Source organism: Entelurus aequoreus, linkage group LG10 (assembly GCF_033978785.1).
Source record: "Entelurus aequoreus isolate RoL-2023_Sb linkage group LG10, RoL_Eaeq_v1.1, whole genome shotgun sequence".
In the NCBI taxonomy this organism is placed as follows: domain Eukaryota; kingdom Metazoa; phylum Chordata; class Actinopteri; order Syngnathiformes; family Syngnathidae; genus Entelurus; species Entelurus aequoreus.
In genome coordinates this window covers 68,936,283-68,954,749 of record NC_084740.1, presented here as the reverse complement: position 1 = coordinate 68,954,749, position 18,467 = coordinate 68,936,283, and the positions used below count along the sequence as shown (strand labels likewise).

The 18,467-nt window shown below is 40.9% G+C and overlaps 1 protein-coding gene across 1 annotated transcript in view; it reads right to left on the bottom strand.

Annotated features, from left to right (window-relative positions):
* man1a2 (mannosidase, alpha, class 1A, member 2) overlaps positions 1-18,467 on the bottom strand; it is a 170,929-nt gene that overhangs the window by 107,120 nt on the left and 45,342 nt on the right. Inside the window, exon 3 of the mRNA XM_062061528.1 lies at positions 18,253-18,467. This exon is cut by the window's right edge and continues 47 nt beyond it. Coding sequence (XP_061917512.1) covers positions 18,253-18,467 — 215 coding nt within the window. The remainder of the gene's footprint in view (positions 1-18,252) is intronic.

Genomic DNA, 18,467 nt, shown 5'->3' with positions numbered 1-18,467 from the left:
TGACTGAAAGAGCACGCACTTGGCGCGATGATGTCATGTTGTCGATGGAAAAATGCATTTTTAGACCATATGATTTGCCTGAGCGGCAAGGAGACCCCGAGAGTAACAAGCGGTTGCCTTGTTGCCTTTCCATTAAGAACAATAAATTCGTTTTTAGTATAAGTTTGCTGGTTTCAAGAAATGTAATGCCGAGCGCATGTCATTATGTCAAGAAAATGGCACTAGCATTTACTTAATTTAAGAATATTTTTCAACATATTGAGCAAAAAGGTCTCTTTTTTTTTCTACCAAGAAAAGTGCACTTGTTATTAGTGAGAATATTCTTATTTTAAGGTATTTTTGGGTTCATTTAGGTTAGCTAATTTTACTTGTTTTGGAAAGTCTTGACAAGCCAAATGGTCTTGTTTTATTGGCAGATCATTTTGCTTAGTTCAAATTAAATACCCCTCATTTTTTTATTTTTTGTTCTTGTTTTTGAACGCTGACTTTTTGCCGTATAGACAGTTTCTACACCAGCAACGTTAATTAGGAGGAAATGGGTCAACCTTTCTACTTTGTTGCCAAACACACACACACAGGTGGGAATAACACATTCAAATATATTCCATGTTTGATCCAAACAATACCACGCCAACTAAGAGTAGCAATCATCGCATTTTTACAAGGCATGTTGTGTTTCACGGATCAGATTGCGTCCTAAATCGTTATGGCTCCGTTTACACTGCACACCAAAATCTGACTTTTTTTTGCCCTCAAGTGACACAAATTGTTGTTGTTTTTGCCAGTGTAAACGCTCCAAAGTGCATTCAATCTGATCTTTTGGGATCAGATTCAGGCCACATAAAGAGGTGGGCCTGATTCCGATTGGTATCTGATCTTTATTTCATCCGGTCTATTTAAGACGACCGAATTTTAATGCATCACTTGTCAATCTCTGGCAGCTTAGTCACAGATGACCATGCTAATTTACGCTCTTGGGTCAGACACTTATTTCGATTTGATGTTTATTTTTTATATGTATTTATTTATTTTTTATTTTTTAATGGAACTTTAATTATTAATATTAGTTTATTGTTTTTATTTAAATAGGTTTGCTATCCTGTAGTAGTCAATTTATTAGTAATATATTTTATTACATATATTATATACCGTTATAATGAGGGTTGTAATTATACAATACACTTATTTAATCATAATTTTCACATTTTAACTTGATGTTTTGTTGATACGGTACATTCATGTTTGTTGAATGTACTAGCCAGTTCTTGAGTGACAGTCCATGTTGCACTTAATGCAAACATGTGGAGAGACCTGCTGTTTTTTTGATTGATTGATTGAAACTTTTATTAGTAGATTGCACAGTACAGTACATATTCCGTACAATTGACCGTTAAATGGTAACACCCGAATAAGTTTTTCAACTTGTTTAAGTCGGGGTCCACGTAATCAATTCATGTGCGATGGTAGTTGCTAGAGATGTCCGATAATGCCTTTTTTGTCGATATCCGATATTCCGATATTGTCCAACTCTTAATTACCGATTCCTATACAGTGTTTCCCATAAACTGCCAAGATACCTGTGGCGGTGGGGGGCGGGACTATGGGCGTGGTCACCATGACATCATCGATAAATTTGCATAATTTACTACAATATGATTTTCTCTAAAAAGGCTCAAAAAATGTATACTTACTAATTAATAACAGTTTTGTTTTAAACGTCCATCCATCCATCCATTTTACAATATAATTACAACACTTTATGTACATATTTATATACAGATTTGAACAATAAGTTATTCACTGAAATATATTTATTAATTGTGGTTCTTACAAAAAATATATCTTATAAAATATAAAAGCTAAAATGTCTCTTAAAGCTCTGCCCCTTTAATTAGTGCATACTAAATAATTTAACTTTAGCCTACTACTACAACCATATTATTTACCAGCAACATAAAGTGAAACAGAGGCAGAGGTGTCCTGCCACAGTCAGTAACAAATAAACAGAAAACAGTAGTGGTCAAATACAAATAAGGCAACTAGAGAAGTATCCTACACTTCTCTTTTGTAAAGTAAATCTGAACAGCCTATATGGGCATCTACATCAACTATATGATTTGCCTGAGAAGCTGGACAGGACAAAAAAAATAATAATAATAAAAAAATTTTTTAAATGTATTTTATTTTATTTTTTTATTTGTGGCGGATGTAATTCTTTCGTGGCGGGCCGCCACAAATAAATGAATGTGTGGGAAACACTGCTATATCAACCGATACCGATATATACAGTCGTGGAATTAACACATTATTATGCCTAATTTTGTTGTGATGCCCCGCTGGATGCATTAAACAATGTAACAAGGTTTTCCAAAATAAATCAACTCAAGTTATGGAAAAAAAATGCCAACATGGCACTGCCATATTTATTATTGAAGACACAAAGTGCATTATTGTTTTTAACATGCCTCAAAACAGCAGTTTGGAATTTGGGACAAGCATGAGGAGGTTGAGGTGGGCGGGGTTTGGGGGGGGAGGGGTATATTGTAGCGTTCCGGAAGAGTTAGTGCTACAAGGGGTTCTGGGTATTTGTTCTGTTGTGTTTATGTTGTGTTACGGTGTGGATGTTCTCCTGAAATGTGTTTGTCATTCTTGTTTGGTGTGGGTTCACAGTGTGGCGTATATTTGTACCATTGTTAAAGGCCTACTGAAATGAATTTTTTTTATTTAAACGGGGATAGCAGATCTATTCTATGTGTCATACTTGATCATTTCGCGATATTGCCATATTTTTGCTGAAAGGATTTAGTATAGAACAACGACGATAAAGATTGCAACTTTTGGTATCTGATAAAAAAAAGGCTTGCCCCTACCGGAAGTAGCGTGACGTAGTCAGTTGAACATATACGCAAAGTTCCCTATTGTTTACAATGATGGCCGCATGAAGTGAGAGAGATTCGGACCGAGAAAGCGACAATTTCCCCATTAATTTGAGCGAGGATGAAAGATTTGTGGATGAGTAAAGTGCAAGTGAAGGACTAGTGGGGAGTTGAAGCTATTCAGATAGGGAAGATGCTGTGAGAGCCGGGGGTGACCTGATATTCAGCTGGGAATGACTACAACAGTAAATAAACACAAGACATATATATACTCTATTAGCCACAACACAACCAGGCTTATATTTAATATGCCACAAATTAATCCTGCATAAAAACACCTGCGTGTTTGTTATGCTAGCTCCTAGCTCCTCTGCTAGCTCCTAGCTCCATAGAACACGCCAATACAATACAAACACCTGATCAACACACACAATCACTCAGCCCAAAAGACCGTTTACCTAACCCAAGGTTCATAAAGCTTATATATTTTTAAAAAGTTACGTACGTGACGCGCACATACGGTCAAGTTATCGAATGTTTAGCAGCCAAGGCTGCATACTCACGGTACCTGATATTCAGCTGGGAATGACTACAACAGTAAATAAACACAAGACATATATATACTCTATTAGCCACAACACAACCAGGCTTATATTTAATATGCCACAAATTAATCCTGCATAATAACACCTGCGTGTTTGTTATGCTAGCTCCTAGCTCCTCTGCTAGCTCCTAGCTCCATAGAACACGCCAATACAATTCAAACACCTGATCAACACACACAATCACTCAGCCCAAAAGACCGTTCACCTAACCCAAGGTTCATAAAGCTTATATATTTTTAAAAAGTTACGTACGTGACGCGCACGTCCGGTACGGTACGTGTTATGCTAGCTCCTAGCTCCTCTGCTAGCTCCTAGCTCCATAGAACACGCCAATACAATTCAAACACATGATCAACACACACAATCACTCAGCCCAAAAGACCGTTCACCTAACCCAAGGTTCATAAAGCTTATATATTTTAAAAAAGTTACGTACATACGCAAAAAAAAGCCAAAGCTGCATACTCACAGTAGCACGTCTGCGTCTTTGTCATCCAAATCAAAGTAATCCTGGTAAGAGTCTGTGTTGTCCCAGTTCCCTACAGGCGTCTGTGTATCCAAATCAAAAGTCCTCCTGGTTAGAGTCTCTGTTATCCGAGTTCTTCCATCTTGACTGCATCTTTCGGGAATGTAAACAAAGAAGCGCCGGCTGTGTACTGTTGTGGCTGACTACGTTCGAAAAATACGTCCATTTCGCACCGACAACTTTCTTCTTTGCTTGCTTGGCTTCCTTCTCCATAATGCAATGAACATGATTGAAACAGATTCACGAACACAGATGTCCAGAATACTGTGGAATTATGAAATGAAAACAGAGCTTTTTCATATCGGCTTCAATGTGGAAGGCATACCCGTGTTCGCCGGGCTACGTCACACGCATACGTCATCCTCAGAGGCGTTTCGAACCGGAAGTTTAGCGGCAAATTTAAAATGTCACTTTATAAGTTAACCCGGCCGTATTGGCATGTGTTATAATGTTAAGATTTCATCATTGATATATAAACTATCAGACTGCGTGGTCGGTAGTAGTGGGTTTCAGTAGGCCTTTAAAGTTGTTTATACAGCCACACTCAGTGTGACTTGTATGGCTGTTGACCAAGTATGCGTTGCATTCACTTGTGTGTGTGAAAAGCCGTGGATATTATGTGACTGGACCGGCACACAAAGGCAGTGTTTTTAAGGTTTATTGGCGCTCTGTACTTCTCCCTAAACCGATACAGATAATTTCCGATATTACATTTTAAAGCATTCATCAGCCGATAATATCGGCAGTCTGATATTATCGGACATCTCTAGTAGTTGCAGTACGTTTCCTCCTGTCTCTCTTCTCCTCTGCGAGCTGGCCTCTCCTCAAATCAGTCTCTGCAATACCCCGTCTAACCGCTTGATGCCAGACATTTCGGCTGTATGCAATATATAAATATATATTTTGATTCCAAAGAAATAGCGATTGTTGAAAGACCGGAATTGAAGCTGAAAATCTGATTTGGGCCACTTCGGCCTGCAGTAGACTCTTGCTGGTCTTAAGGGTTAGGGTGTACCGACAGACAATTCAAAGCACGCATTGAACGGCTTCCAATAATCGCAAGGCGACGAGTTTCACATGTGTCGAACTGAAACCACGCCCCCAAAAACCGCCACCACCCTGGCGAGAAAAAAGTCCTGTCACCGTGGGCAACAAGCTGCTTTATTTATTTACTTCCTTTCCCCAAACAATGGGCGAACGCAGCAACCTTGCTCTGAGCCGCTCCATGAATATTTCACCGTCTAGTCCGTGTCTGCGCATCGTAATGGCGTCTGTGCGCTAAGATAAGTTAATGTTCAAGCCGCTTCGTTGTTCATCAACGATAGCGCGACACCACGTCCTTGGTGTCGGCGCCGAATTCAAATGAGCGCACGCTCACTCCTTGTCGGACACTTTCCCAATGCAGCGTTTTCAGGATGGACCCTGCAATTCAAGCTGGCATCGCATGCCGCTGGCTGCCCTCAATTCGCCATATTTCCACACCTTCCACTCCGGGGCTCGCTGGGTGGATTGTGGGAAGATTTTTGATCCCTCCCAGACTTGGACCTTAACACCGAGACGCTCCTGAAGTAGATGTTCACGCTAACTTGACGCTAATTCAGCTTTTCATGAAAACTGGATGCTAATTCAGATTTTCACGCTAACTTGACGCTAATTCTGCTTTTTACGCTAACTTGACGCTAATTCAGCTTTTCATGCTAACTTGACCCTAATTCAGTTTTTCACGCTAACTTGACGCTAATTCAGCTTTTCACGCTAACTTGACGCTAATTTAGCTTTTCATGCTAACTTGACCCTAATTCAGTTTTTCACGCTAACTTGACGCTAATCAAGCTTTTCATGCTTACTTGACCCTAATTCAGTTTTTCACGCTAACTTGACGCTAATTCAGCTTTTCATGATAACTTGACGCTAATTCAGCTTTTCACACTAACATGACGCTAATTTAGTTTCTCACGCTAGATCAGCTTTTCACGCTAACTTGACCCTAATTCAGTTTTTCGCGCTAACTTGACGCTAATTCAGCTTTTCACGCTAACTTGACGCTAATTCAGCTTTTCGCGCTAATTCAGCTTTTTACGCTAACCTGACGCTAATTCAGCTTTTCATGATAACTTGACGCAATTTCTGCTTTTCACGCTAACTTGACGCTAATTCAGCTTTTTACGCTAACCTGACGCTAATTCAGCTTTCCATGCTTACTTGACCCTAATTCAGTTTTTCACGCTAACTTGACGCTAATTCAGCTTTTCATGATAACTTGACCCTAATTCAATTTTTCACGCTAACTTGATGCTAATTCAGCTTTTCATGATAACTTGTTGCTAATTCAGCTTTTCACACTAACATGACGCTAATTCAGTTTTTCACGCTAGATCATCTTTTCACGCTAACTTGACCCTAATTCATCTTTTCACGCTAACTTGACGCCAATTCAGCTTTTCACGCTAACTTGATGCCAATTCAGCTTTTCAAGCTAACTTGACACCAATTCAGCTTATCATGCTAACTTGACACCAATTCAGCTTTTCACGCTAACTTGACGCTAATTCAGCTTTTCACGCTTACTTGACCTTAATTCAGTTTTTTACGCTAACCTGACGCTAATTCAGCTTTTCACGCTTACTTGACCCTAATTCAGTTTTTTACGCTAACCTGACGCTAATTCAGCTTTTCATGCTTACTTGACCCTAATTCAGTTTTTCAAGCTAACTTGACGCTAATTCAGCTTTTCATGATAACTTGACCCTAATTCAATTTTTCACGCTAACTTGATGCTAATTCAGCTTTTCACACTAACATGACGCTAATTCAGTTTTTCACGCTAGATCATCTTTTCACGCTAACTTGACCCTAATTCATCTTTTCACGCTAACTTGACGCCAATTCAGCTTTTCACGCTAACTTGACACCAATTCATCTTTTTACGCTAACTTGACGCCAATTCAGCTTTTCAAGCTAACTTGACGCCAATTCAGCTTATCGTGCTAACTTGACACCAATTCAGCTTATCATGCTAACTTGACACCAATTCAGCTTTTCACGCTAACTTGACGCTAATTCCGCTTTTCACGCTTACTTGACCTTAATTCAGTTTTTTACGCTAACCTGACGCTAATTCAGCTTTTCAAGCTTACTTGACCCTAATTCAGTTTTTTACGCTAACCTGACGCTAATTCAGCTTTTCATGCTTACTTGACCCTAATTCAGTTTTTCACGCTAACTTGACGCTAATTCAGCTTTTCACACTAACATGACGCTAATTTAGTTTTTCACACTAGATCAGCTTTTCAAGCTAACTTGACCCTAATTAATCTTTTCACGCTAACTTGATGCTAATTCTGTTTTTCACGCTACTTGATGCCAAGTCAGCTTTTCACGCTAACTTGACGCCAATTCAGCTTTTCACGCTATATTGACGCTAATTCAGCTTTTCATGCTTACTTGACCCTAATTCAGTTTTTCACGCTAACTTGACACTAATTCAGCTTTTCATGGTAACTTGACGCTAATTCAGCTTTTCACACTAACATGACGCTAATTTAGTTTTTCACGCTAGATCAGCTTTTCACGCTAACTTGACCCTAATTCATCTTTTCATGCTAACTTGATGCTAATTCTGTTTTTCATGTTAACTTGATGCCAAGTCAGCTTTTCACACTAACTTGACACCAATTCAGGAAGTTGGAAACTGTCTTACTGGATTTATTGGCAGGCTTAAGTAGGTCATTAAAAATGTCAATAAAAATCGAAATCCATCAATATAAAAAATGTATATCGTGACACAATTGTCACCTACCGTATCGGTTCAAATGTGAACCACACTCCTGCCATACACTGATAGATCAAAAAATAGTAAGGCCATAATATTTCCTCCTTTTTTATGAACGTATTGATCTCAAATATGATAAGGACAAAGCTACAAGTGCACTTTGTTTGAGTCTTTCTTACCCCCAGGTTGTGCACAAACTACTTTTGAAGCTGAGTTAACAAAAAACTGAAGATCTAAATAAGTTATCTGTTATCAGTCTTGTGAAGCAGGAAGTTATTGGTAAAAAAAAATTGTGCCTTTCTAGTTTTATGTTAAGCGTTTTGTTCCCTGATGTTAGCAAAACGACCACAGCATGATTTCATTGGACAATCTGGCTATGCACTCCTGGTGTTTATATGCAAAATGAACAGGGATTTAGCGTTTGAATCTGGTAATAAAAAAGGAGCGCTGAAGCTAAAGAGCAGGAAAAGGAAGAGGCCATAAATTTGAGTTACGGGCAAGAACGTCATGGGCAGATATTCCACCTTCATGTCTCCGCACGGTACCATACGTCTCCAGAGCAGCACCATTTCCATCCCACTTAAAGAAGCCTGCTTCGCGCCATCGATTTAACCCAGCTTTATGGCCGCGCTTCATTGATCCGCGGGGGAAACGTATCTTTACTCTCTCCGGCGGCAGCCGCAAATCTGCGGTCACTTGCGTTTGGCTCGGCGGCCGACCGTCAGTTGAAGCGGGAAGCCGAGTCTTCACACCAGCAGTGAGTGCAATTACCAATCAGAGGCAGCCTTGCTACCAGGAACACGCTTTTCAAGGTAACAATCAGCACAATTATAGGTCTTAGAGGGGAACTGCATTTTTTGGGGGGGTCATTTTGACTATCATTCACAATTTTATGTGAGACAAGGTCACAAATGTTTTTTCTTTTTATAATGCATTCTAAATCGTTTAGGGTGTAACGGTACACAAAAATTTCGGTTCGATTCGTACGTACCTCGGTTTAGAGGTCAAGGTCCGGTTCATTTTCGGTACAGTAAGAAAACAACAAAATATAAATTTTTGGTTATTTATTTACCAAATTTGTAAACAATGGCTTTATCCTTTTAACATTGTGAAGACTATAATAATTCTGCCCAAAAATAGAAAAAGCTCCGTGTGTGATGGATGTGAGCCACCACTAGCAGTGTTTCCCATAAACTGCCAAGATACCTGTGGTGGTGGGGGCGTGGCTATGGGCGTGGTCACCATGACATCATCGAGTAATTTGCATAATTTACTACAATGATTTGATTTTCTCTAAAAAGGCTAAAAAAATGTATACTTACTAATTAATAATAACAGTTTTGTTTTAAACGTCCATCCATCCATCCATCCATTTTACAATATAATTACAACACTTTATGTACATATTTATATACAGATTTGAACAATAAGTTATTCACTGAAATATATTTATTAATTGTGGTTCTTACAAAAAATATATCTTAAACATATAAAAGCTAAAATGTCTCAAAGCTCTGCCCCTTTAATTAGTGCCAATATTTTGCCTAGGGCGCCAGATTGGTTAGGGCCGGGCCTGGTTGAAGCAATGTTCACTTGGGTGTGGTGCCGCTTCAAAATGGGTTAGCATGTTTGACGTGTTGCCAGAAGCATACTCTACCGCTGCTGAACAATGTCGGCAAAGCGCTTTTTCTTTGTCCGCCTCTCGTCCTCCATTGTTTTATCGCACCGCGAAGCCGAAGTGTTCCCAAACGGGATATCTTAACAAGGCAGGAGGGTCTTCCAGCTCTGACTTTTACATGTTGTCGTAGCCCGGTCGCTGCTAGCATGCCGTGTGTTGTGCCTCGGTGTGCATTGTTTACACAACGTGCGGTGTGCTACTTAATATGTCCGCATGGAAACTCGTTCGGTACACTTCCGAACCAAACCGAAACCCCCGTACCGAAACGGTTCAATACAAATACACGTAGGGATGATGTTTGATAAGAAATTATCGAGTTCGAGTCTATTATCGAATTCTATTATCGAATCCTCTTATCGAACCGATTCCTTATCGATTCTCTTATCGAGTCCAGATAGGTTGTTGTATATGGAAAAAAAAACACAATATTTGGTTTAACAAAAGTTCACTTTTATTATATAAGAAAAAAATAAAATCTAATAAATAAATACATATTGACTGTTACCCCCCTAAAAAAATAAAATAAAATAAACAAATATTGACTGTATATTAAGTGGGATTTTTCAGAAAAACAAATATATACAGTAACACAAAAACAACCTGTCTCTGTGATCACTATAAGTGTATAAATAATAATATAGTGTTAAATAAAATCAGTCCCTTGGGCACAAAACTTAAAATAATACAACTCTCCAAAAAGTGCACTTCTGCTGCTATTTGACATAACTGTTTGTTATGATGCTTTGACATTTTTGCACTTTATTTCTTTATTGAATGAAAATTCTATGAAGAGAAAAGTTGTTTGCAAATGTGGTTACAATGCTAAAAAATTAAAAGTTAAAGCTAAAAAAAGAAATACACTTTATTGAGTTAACATTATTTCTTTATAGGGGGAAAGATGTGATGTTATGAGCTAGGCTAGGGAATATAACAACTACACTACCCAGCATGCAACGGGAGTGACGAGCATGCGCGGTAGCCCCGAAAAATGTTGTTGCATGTCCCACCCGGCAGCTAAGAATGAGGTTATGAGCACGCTGTGAAAGTAAACGTCAAGAACTCAGCCAACACGCCTCGTCTGCATTATTTATAATTAGACAGACAACACATATACAGTGTGATTTTGTTTTGTTTACAAGGAAAGAAAAACAAAAGTTAAAAAATGGGAGATTATGTCATATGATATGTGTATGTGTATGTGTATGTGTATGATCATACACATACGGTAGAGTATGTGCTGCGGTTGCTTTAAGAACGTTGCGACAGCTGCCGTAAAGGAGGTGCGTTGCTAGCCTGGTTGCTATGTTTCCGGTTGGTCGTAAAAGTGTTCGTCATGTGTTTGTACCCTGCTCAAATCTCTCAGTAAAGTTATTCATTGGATTATACCTTTTGTTTTGAACTTTATTACACATTGGAGCGCTTTTTCCGGTCCATTGTTTTTCCTGCTTTCCCTATCTGCGCCTAATGACTGAGCTACGTGACGTCATTTCTTGTGATGTCTCACGGGGCATTTCTGGTCGGGACGGGATTGGTCCCGAGGGATTCGAATAAAGAACCAACTCTTTTTCTTTACTATAGTGGTCTCGATAACGGGTACCGGTTCTCAAAAAGGGATCAGAGTCTGAGGACTCTGTTCTTTTCTTATCGAACAACCGGGAAAACCGGTTTTGAGTATCATCCCTAAATACATGTACCGTTACACCATACTTGCCAACCCTCCCGTTTTTACCGGGAGACTCCCGGTATTCAGCGCCTCTTCCGATAACCTCCAGGCAGAAATTTTCTCCCGACAAACTCCCGGTATTCAGCCGGAGCTGGAGGCCACGCCCCCTCCAGCTCAATGCGGACCTGAGTGGGGACAGCCTGTTCTCACGTCCACTTTCCCACAATATAAACAGCTTGCCTGCCCAATGACGTCATAACTGTAGAATGATCGAGGGCGAGTTCTTGGTTTCTTATGTGGGTTTATTGTTAGGCAGCTTCATTAACGTCCTCCCAGCGCGGGTAACAACACACAACAACAGCAGTCACGTTTAGTCTACCGTAAAGCAGTTTGTCTGCCGTAAACAGCAATGTTGTGACACTCTTAAACAGGACAATACTGCCATCCAGAACACTGAAATTCAAGTATTTATTTTATTTATATGTATAATTTAAAAAAAAAAAATATATATATATATATATATATATATATATATATATATATATATATATATATATATATAGCTAGAATTCACTGTCAAAGTCAAGTATTTCATACATATATGTATGAAATACTTGAGTTGGTGAATTCTAGCTTAAATATATTCCCCTCTTAACCACGCCCCCCGCCACCTCCCGGTATCGGAGGTCCCAAGGTTGGCAAGTATGCGTTACACCCTTATAAATCCTAAAATACGGCAAGTATAAGGTGGCTAACAATGCAGCTAAAAAGGAGTCGTTCTATTCCGCCCATAAAGCCCTCGAAAAAACATCCAAAAACCGCCGACAATACTCAAGAGACGTGAGTGAGCACCATGAGAGGAAAATGTAGGAAAATTAACAGGGAAAATGGGGAAAATGCGTATCAGCACAAAGTGCTGCCACGCAAGCCCTGAAAGAAATGTTTTTAAATCAAGACACTATTTCCTGCATTGGGTGCATTTCTACACTATATTTTACCTTTAGATTTATTCTCATCTACCAACCTCTTTTGGCTGTCTTTTTGACAATTACACGTCCCATGTAATGTACTACACAAAGTTGAGTTGTTTTAGAAGATCATTAACCGTAAATTCCAGACTATAAGCTGCTAATTTTTCCTACACTTTGAACCATGCGTCTTATAAAACAGTACGGCTAATTTATGGATTTTTCTCTGCTAACGACCAGAATAAAAAGAGTTTTCTGGCCGTCCATAGCGTACCTACTCATGCAGATTCTTTATCCATCACTCCAAGCAACGTTTGTCAGTTTTACAATGTAACTAAAACAATTCTTACTCACCAAATCGTCACGTGGGATATCTGTACGAGTGGTTTCATGCATATTTGTACGTGCTATCATAATGTAATGACACTAAAATCTTTAGCATTAGCTAATACGATAACACATTTACAAGTGTCTGTTAAACATCAGAAGTGCAATGTGACGGCGTCAGCATGGGTTTGAGTGGCAGTGTGATGCAGTGTGATGCAGGCGACAACCATCAGTGCACGGCGTGCTCGCCAAGAGAACAAAAGGGACATTTGGAGACAGCCGTGCGAGCCACTCGTGTTCCCATTCTGAATGCCGTTTCAGGAGACATGATACGAGGTAATTATGCGGGGCGATGGTTAAGGCGAGCGAGACGAGATAGCTCCATCTGTGTGTGGCTGGATTACAGTAATACCATTTTTTTTAAGTATGTCATTGCAGATAAGTGCCTTTCAACGTCGATCACAGACGCCGACCCCCTCAAGCTCATATTGTATCTATTTTTATATGATCATATGTATTAATACTTGTGATCATGGCTGATCGGTATCAGTATCGGCAGCATAAAACCCTAACGGGAACATCTCGAGTTTAGGCGGAGCGATGTTGCCATGAGGAGTTGAAAGGGATGCAACAGAAAAGATGTTTACTCCCAATTTTATTGATGACCGAAAAAGGAATTTTCTTGATCAACTATTTTGTGAAATGAAACTCAAATAAAATTAAAGCTGCAAGCAGCGTTGGTAGGGTCCGCATTTTGGCTGGTGCTAGTCCTAGGTGTCCCAATACTTTTGTCCAGTGGTAGTCCTGAGTGAGACCTACATAGAGGTTTTTGTTTCGTGTCTCTACGATATTCGTACTGGGAGTTAGGGGAAGTTGTGTCTGTGTTTTTTTCCTAGGTGCTGCGGCACAGTGGTTGTTTTCTTTGAAGGCGCGTAAAATCACAGCAGCGGAGCAACTTTAGTGCTGCGGGTCTTTGAAGGCACGTACAATCAAAACGGTAGCACTTAACGAAACGCCGTCGTCAACTTTTAATCAGAAGGGTTCAATCTCTCTCCTGTAGTAGTTTGAAGCCGAAACGACAAACGCGCTCAGAGGAGATAATTGATGTTTGGTGACCGGTTTTAACTAAAATTTTGTTTTGAAGGAGGGATTGCAAACTTTCTGTTGATTTTTGCTGAAGGATGTCAATCTATGAAATGTAGGTCTAGGTGAGACCTACATAGAGGTATTTGTTTCATGTCTCTAAGACATTCCTACCGGAAGTTACAAGCAGTTTTGTCTGAGTTTTCCTCTGAGAAGCAGTTTTGTCTCTGATTTATTAAAAAATTGCGCTTTTTGAGTTTTGGGGTTCGGTTTTTTTTTTAGATCGCAATTTCCACCAGTCCCGATGTGGGTGAGAAGTTTGGTGAGTTTTGAAGTATTTTAAGAGGGTCAAATTACAGCTCAAAGAGGCAAAAATTAGTGTTTTTAGTACATTTTTGTCTTAAATGGGAAATTGCCAACTTCCTGTTGGTTTTTGCCCAAGGATGTGAAATTATGAAATGTAGGTCTAAGTCAGACCTACATAGAGGTTTTTGTTTCATGTCTCTACGACCTTCCTAGTGGGAGTTACAGGCAGTTTGCTTTTGTTTTTTCCTAGGGGGCGCTAGAGCGCAATTTTGATTTTGGGGTTTGGTTTTTTTATTAGATGGCAATTTTCGCAGGTCCTGATGTGTGTGTCAAATTCGGTGAGTTTTGAAGCATGTTAAGTGGGTCAAATTAGAGTTTTTTTTTGGGTCGGTATAATAATAATAATAAAACCTTACAAATTCAATAGTGTCCTTTCGTCCCATTGCAAAAGGACTCCCTTTGGGATTCTTTTGACAATGGGTCGTGCGGACCCAAATGAGGTACGAACTGCCAGTTGCTCAGTTTTGATTCGTTTAAAATGGCGGAAAATATCATGTAAAAAGTCTCTCTGCATCACATAGCTGACATCATGTTGTCCTTTAGACAGCAAAATACATTGTAATTATAGCCAGAGTGTTGAGTTAGTTGCAGTACAAAGGCAGGGTGTTAATTGGAAGCATTTGATAATTAACTAATTTATGAACAATTATATTGTACAACATATAGCAACACAATCAAGGAACAAATTGCTGAATCGGCATTAATAGCGCTAAACAACAGCACGACAACTGTAACACACATGTCTTAAAGGCCTACTGAAATTAATTTTTTTTATTTAAACGGGGATAGCAGATCCATTCTATGTGTCATACTTGATCATTTCGCGATATTGCCATATTTTTGCTGAAAGGATTTAGTATAGAACAACGACGATAAAGTTTGCAACTTTTGGTCGCTGATTAAAAAAAAGCCTTGCCTATACCGGAAGTAGCGTGACGTCACAGGAGGAAGGATTTCCTCACAATTCCCCATTGTTTACAATGGAGGGAGAGAGATTCGGACCGAGAAAGCGACGATTACCCCATTAATTTGAGCGAGGATGAAAGATTCGTGGATGAGGAACGTTAGAGTGAAGGACTAGAGAGGCAGTGCAGGGTGTATCTTTTTTCGCTCTGACCGTAACTTAGGTACAAGGTCTCATTGGATTCCACACACTCTCCTTTTTCTATTGTGGATCACGGATTTGTATTTTAAACCACCTCGGATACTACATCCTCTTGAAAATGAGAGTCGAGAACGCGAAATGGACATTCACAGTGACTTTTATCTGCACGACAATACATCGGCGAAGCTCTTTAGCTACTGAGCTAACGTGATAGCATCTGGCTCAAATGCAGATAGAAACTAAATAAATAAATCCCTGACTGGAAGGATAGACAGAAGATCAACAATACTATTAAACCATGGACCTGTAACTACACGGTTAATAATTGACAGCCTGGCAAAGCTTAACAATGCTGTTGCTAACGACGCTGAAGCTAACTTAGCAACGGGACCTCACAGAGCTATGATAAAAACATTAGCGCTCCACCTACGCCAGCCAGCCCTCATCTGCTCATCAACACCCGTGCTCACCTGCGTTCCAGCGATCGACGGCGCAACGAAGGACTTCACCCGATTACAGATGCGGTTGGCGGCTAGCATCGGCTAGCGCGTCTGCTATCCAAGTAAGTCCTACTTGTTGTGTTGCTACAGCCAGCCGCTAATACACCGATCCCACCTACAACTTTCTTCTTTGCAATCTCCATTGTTCATTAAACAAATTGCAAAAGATTCACCAACACAGATGTCCAGAATACTGTGGAATTGTTCGATGAAAACAGAGCAGTTTGTATGGTGACACATTGGGTACGAATACTTCTGTTGCCGTCGTGACGTCACGCGCATACGTCATCATACATAGACGTTTCCAACCGGAAGTTTAGCGGGAAATTTAAAATTGCACTTTATAAGTTAACCCGGCCGTATTGGCATGTGTTGCAATGTTAAGATTTCATCATTGATATATAAACTATCAGACTGCGTGGTCGGTAGTAGTGGCTTTCAGTAGGCCTTCAAAGCACCATTTTAAAGCGCATGCAGGCCTAAATAAAGCCGCTGGACGCTGACCGTTCGTCGTCTTGTGGAGGTAATAGAAACAACACATCAGGAGGTTGCCTACAGCCGCAGCTGTTATTGCCAGAATTTTTTGCCCCGCCATTATTTAGGGACCCCAGCAGCTACTTTCTTTTGCAGACCACCTTCAAAAGCGCCTCTGCTGGCTGCAAATAAGTCATTTGAAGCCGCAATAAATCAAATATTGCAGCGGTGTAGCTGACAAACGACAATAAAGCCAAAGTCCTGGTATCCTGGTGGAATACAATCATTCCAAAAACAATATAGTAGGGGTTAGAGGGAGGCACCTCACAATTTGATTACTATTACGATTTAAGAGCTACGATTTGATTAAAAATAGATTATTGATGCATCTATATGTATTTTGATGCAGTTTTACTTTTCTTTTCGTGTCACTAAATAAGCGCGTATCACTTGCAACTTTTAAAAACAGTGCCCTCCCCTTCTCTGCCTAACGTCTGATGTGAGAATTATTTAAAATTTTTACTTGTGAATATTGTAACAACATGCTTGTTAACGTTTTTGAGAGAATCAAACGTGTGTGTGTGTGTGTGTGTGTGTGTGTGTGTGTGTGTGTGTGTGTGTCTGTGTGTGCGTGTGTGTCTGTGCGTGTGTTTGTACGTGTGCGTGTGTGTGTGTCTGTGTGTGTGTCTGTGTGTGTCTGTGTGTGTGTGTTTGTGTGTGTGTGTGTCTGTGTGTGTGTGTTTGTGTGTGTTTGTGTGTGTGTGCGTGTGTGTTTGTGTGTGTGTGTGTGTGTGTGTGTCTGTGAGTGCGTGTGTATTTGTGTGTCTGTGTGTGTGTGTCTGTCTGTGTGTGTGTGGGTGTGTGTGTTTGTGTGCGTGTATGTGTCTGTGTGTGTGTCTGTCTGTGTGTGTGTGTGTGTCTGTGTGTTTGTCTGTGTGTGTGTGTGTCTGTCTGTCTGTGTGTGTGCGTGTGTGTCTGTGTGTGCGTGTGTGTCTGTGTGTGTGTCTGTGGGTGCGTGTGTGTGTCTTTGTGTGCGTGTGGCTGTGTGTGTGTGTGTGTGTGTGTGTCTGTGTGTGTGTGTCTGTGTGTGAGTGTGTCTGTCTGTGTCTGTGTGTGTTTGTCTGTGTGTGCGTTTGTGTGTGTGTGCGTGTGTGTGTGCGTGTGTGTGTGTGCGTGTGTCTGTGTGTGCGTGTGTTTCTGTGTGTGTGTGTGCGTGTCGTGTGTGTGTGCGTGTTTGTGTGTGTGTTTGTGTGTGTGTGTGTATGTGTCTGTGTGTGTGTCTGTCTGTGTGTGTGTGTGTGTGTGTGTGTCTGCCTGTCTGTGTGTGTGCGTGGGTGTCTGTGTGTGTGTGTCTGTGGGTGCGTGTGTGTGTGTGTGTGTGTGTGTGTCTTTGTGTGCGTGTGGCTGTATGCGTGTGGCTGTGTGTGTGTGTGTGTGTGTGTGTGTGTGTGTGTGAGAGTGTGTGTGTGTGTGCATGCGTGTCGTGTGTGTATCTGTCTGTCTGTGTGTGTGTGTCTGTGTGTGTGTGTGTGGTGTTTGTCTGTCTGTGTGCGTGTGTGTGTGTGTGTGTGTGTGTCTGCCTGTCTGTGTGTGTGTCTGTGTGCGTGTGTGTGTGTGTGTGTGTGTGTGTCTGTGTCTGTCTGTCTGTCTGTCTGTGTGTGTCTGTGTGCGTGTGTGTGTGTGTCTGTGTCTGTGTGTGTGTCTGCCTGTCTGTGTGTGTGCGTGTGTGTCTGTGTGTGCGTGTGTGTCTGTCTGTGAGTGTGTGTGTTTGTGTGTGTATGTGTCTGTGTGTGTGTGTGTGTGTCTGTGTGTGCGTGTGTGTCTGTGTGTGCGTGTGTGTCTGTGTGTGCGTGTGTATGTGTGTGTCTTTGTGTGCGCGTGTATGTCTGTGTGTGTGTGTGTCGTGTGTGTGTCTGTCAGTCTGTGTGTGTGTGTGTGTGTGTGTGAGTTTGTGTGTGTGTGTGTGTGTGTGTGTGTCTGTCTGTGTGTGTGCTTGTGTGTGTGTGTGTGCGTGCGTGTGCGTGTGTGTGTACGTTGATGGTTTAGCTTGCTGCTGTTGTGTTATTTTATCACTAAAGAGATTGTTAATCCAATACCCCCTTGTTATGTTTATCCCCACAGTTAAAAAAAAAGAAAAAAGTTGAAGGACCCAAGGAGTCCCCTCTGCTAATAAATATATAAACGTATGTGTGTGCTTGCAGAAGAACCTGGGAGTAAAGCAGTGTTCAGCTAACAAAAAGCCACCAATAAAAGATTGATCATCAAATATTGGATGATTCGTAGGAAAAAGACTCTCACGGTTGTCCTACCTCACGAATCTTGTCGCGTTTCTCTTTGACGTCCGGCTCCAGAGGCTCGCCGTCACTGATGCCCACCACCTTGGGCATGGGCACGGGCGGCAGAGGCTTTGGCGCCGCCTCCTTCTTTTTCAGGTCCTGCACCACCTTGCTCTTCTCCGTCTGGATCTCGGCCTGAAGCTCTTCGCGCGACTTCCGCAGCTTCTCCTTGGCCTCCTGCAGAGCTC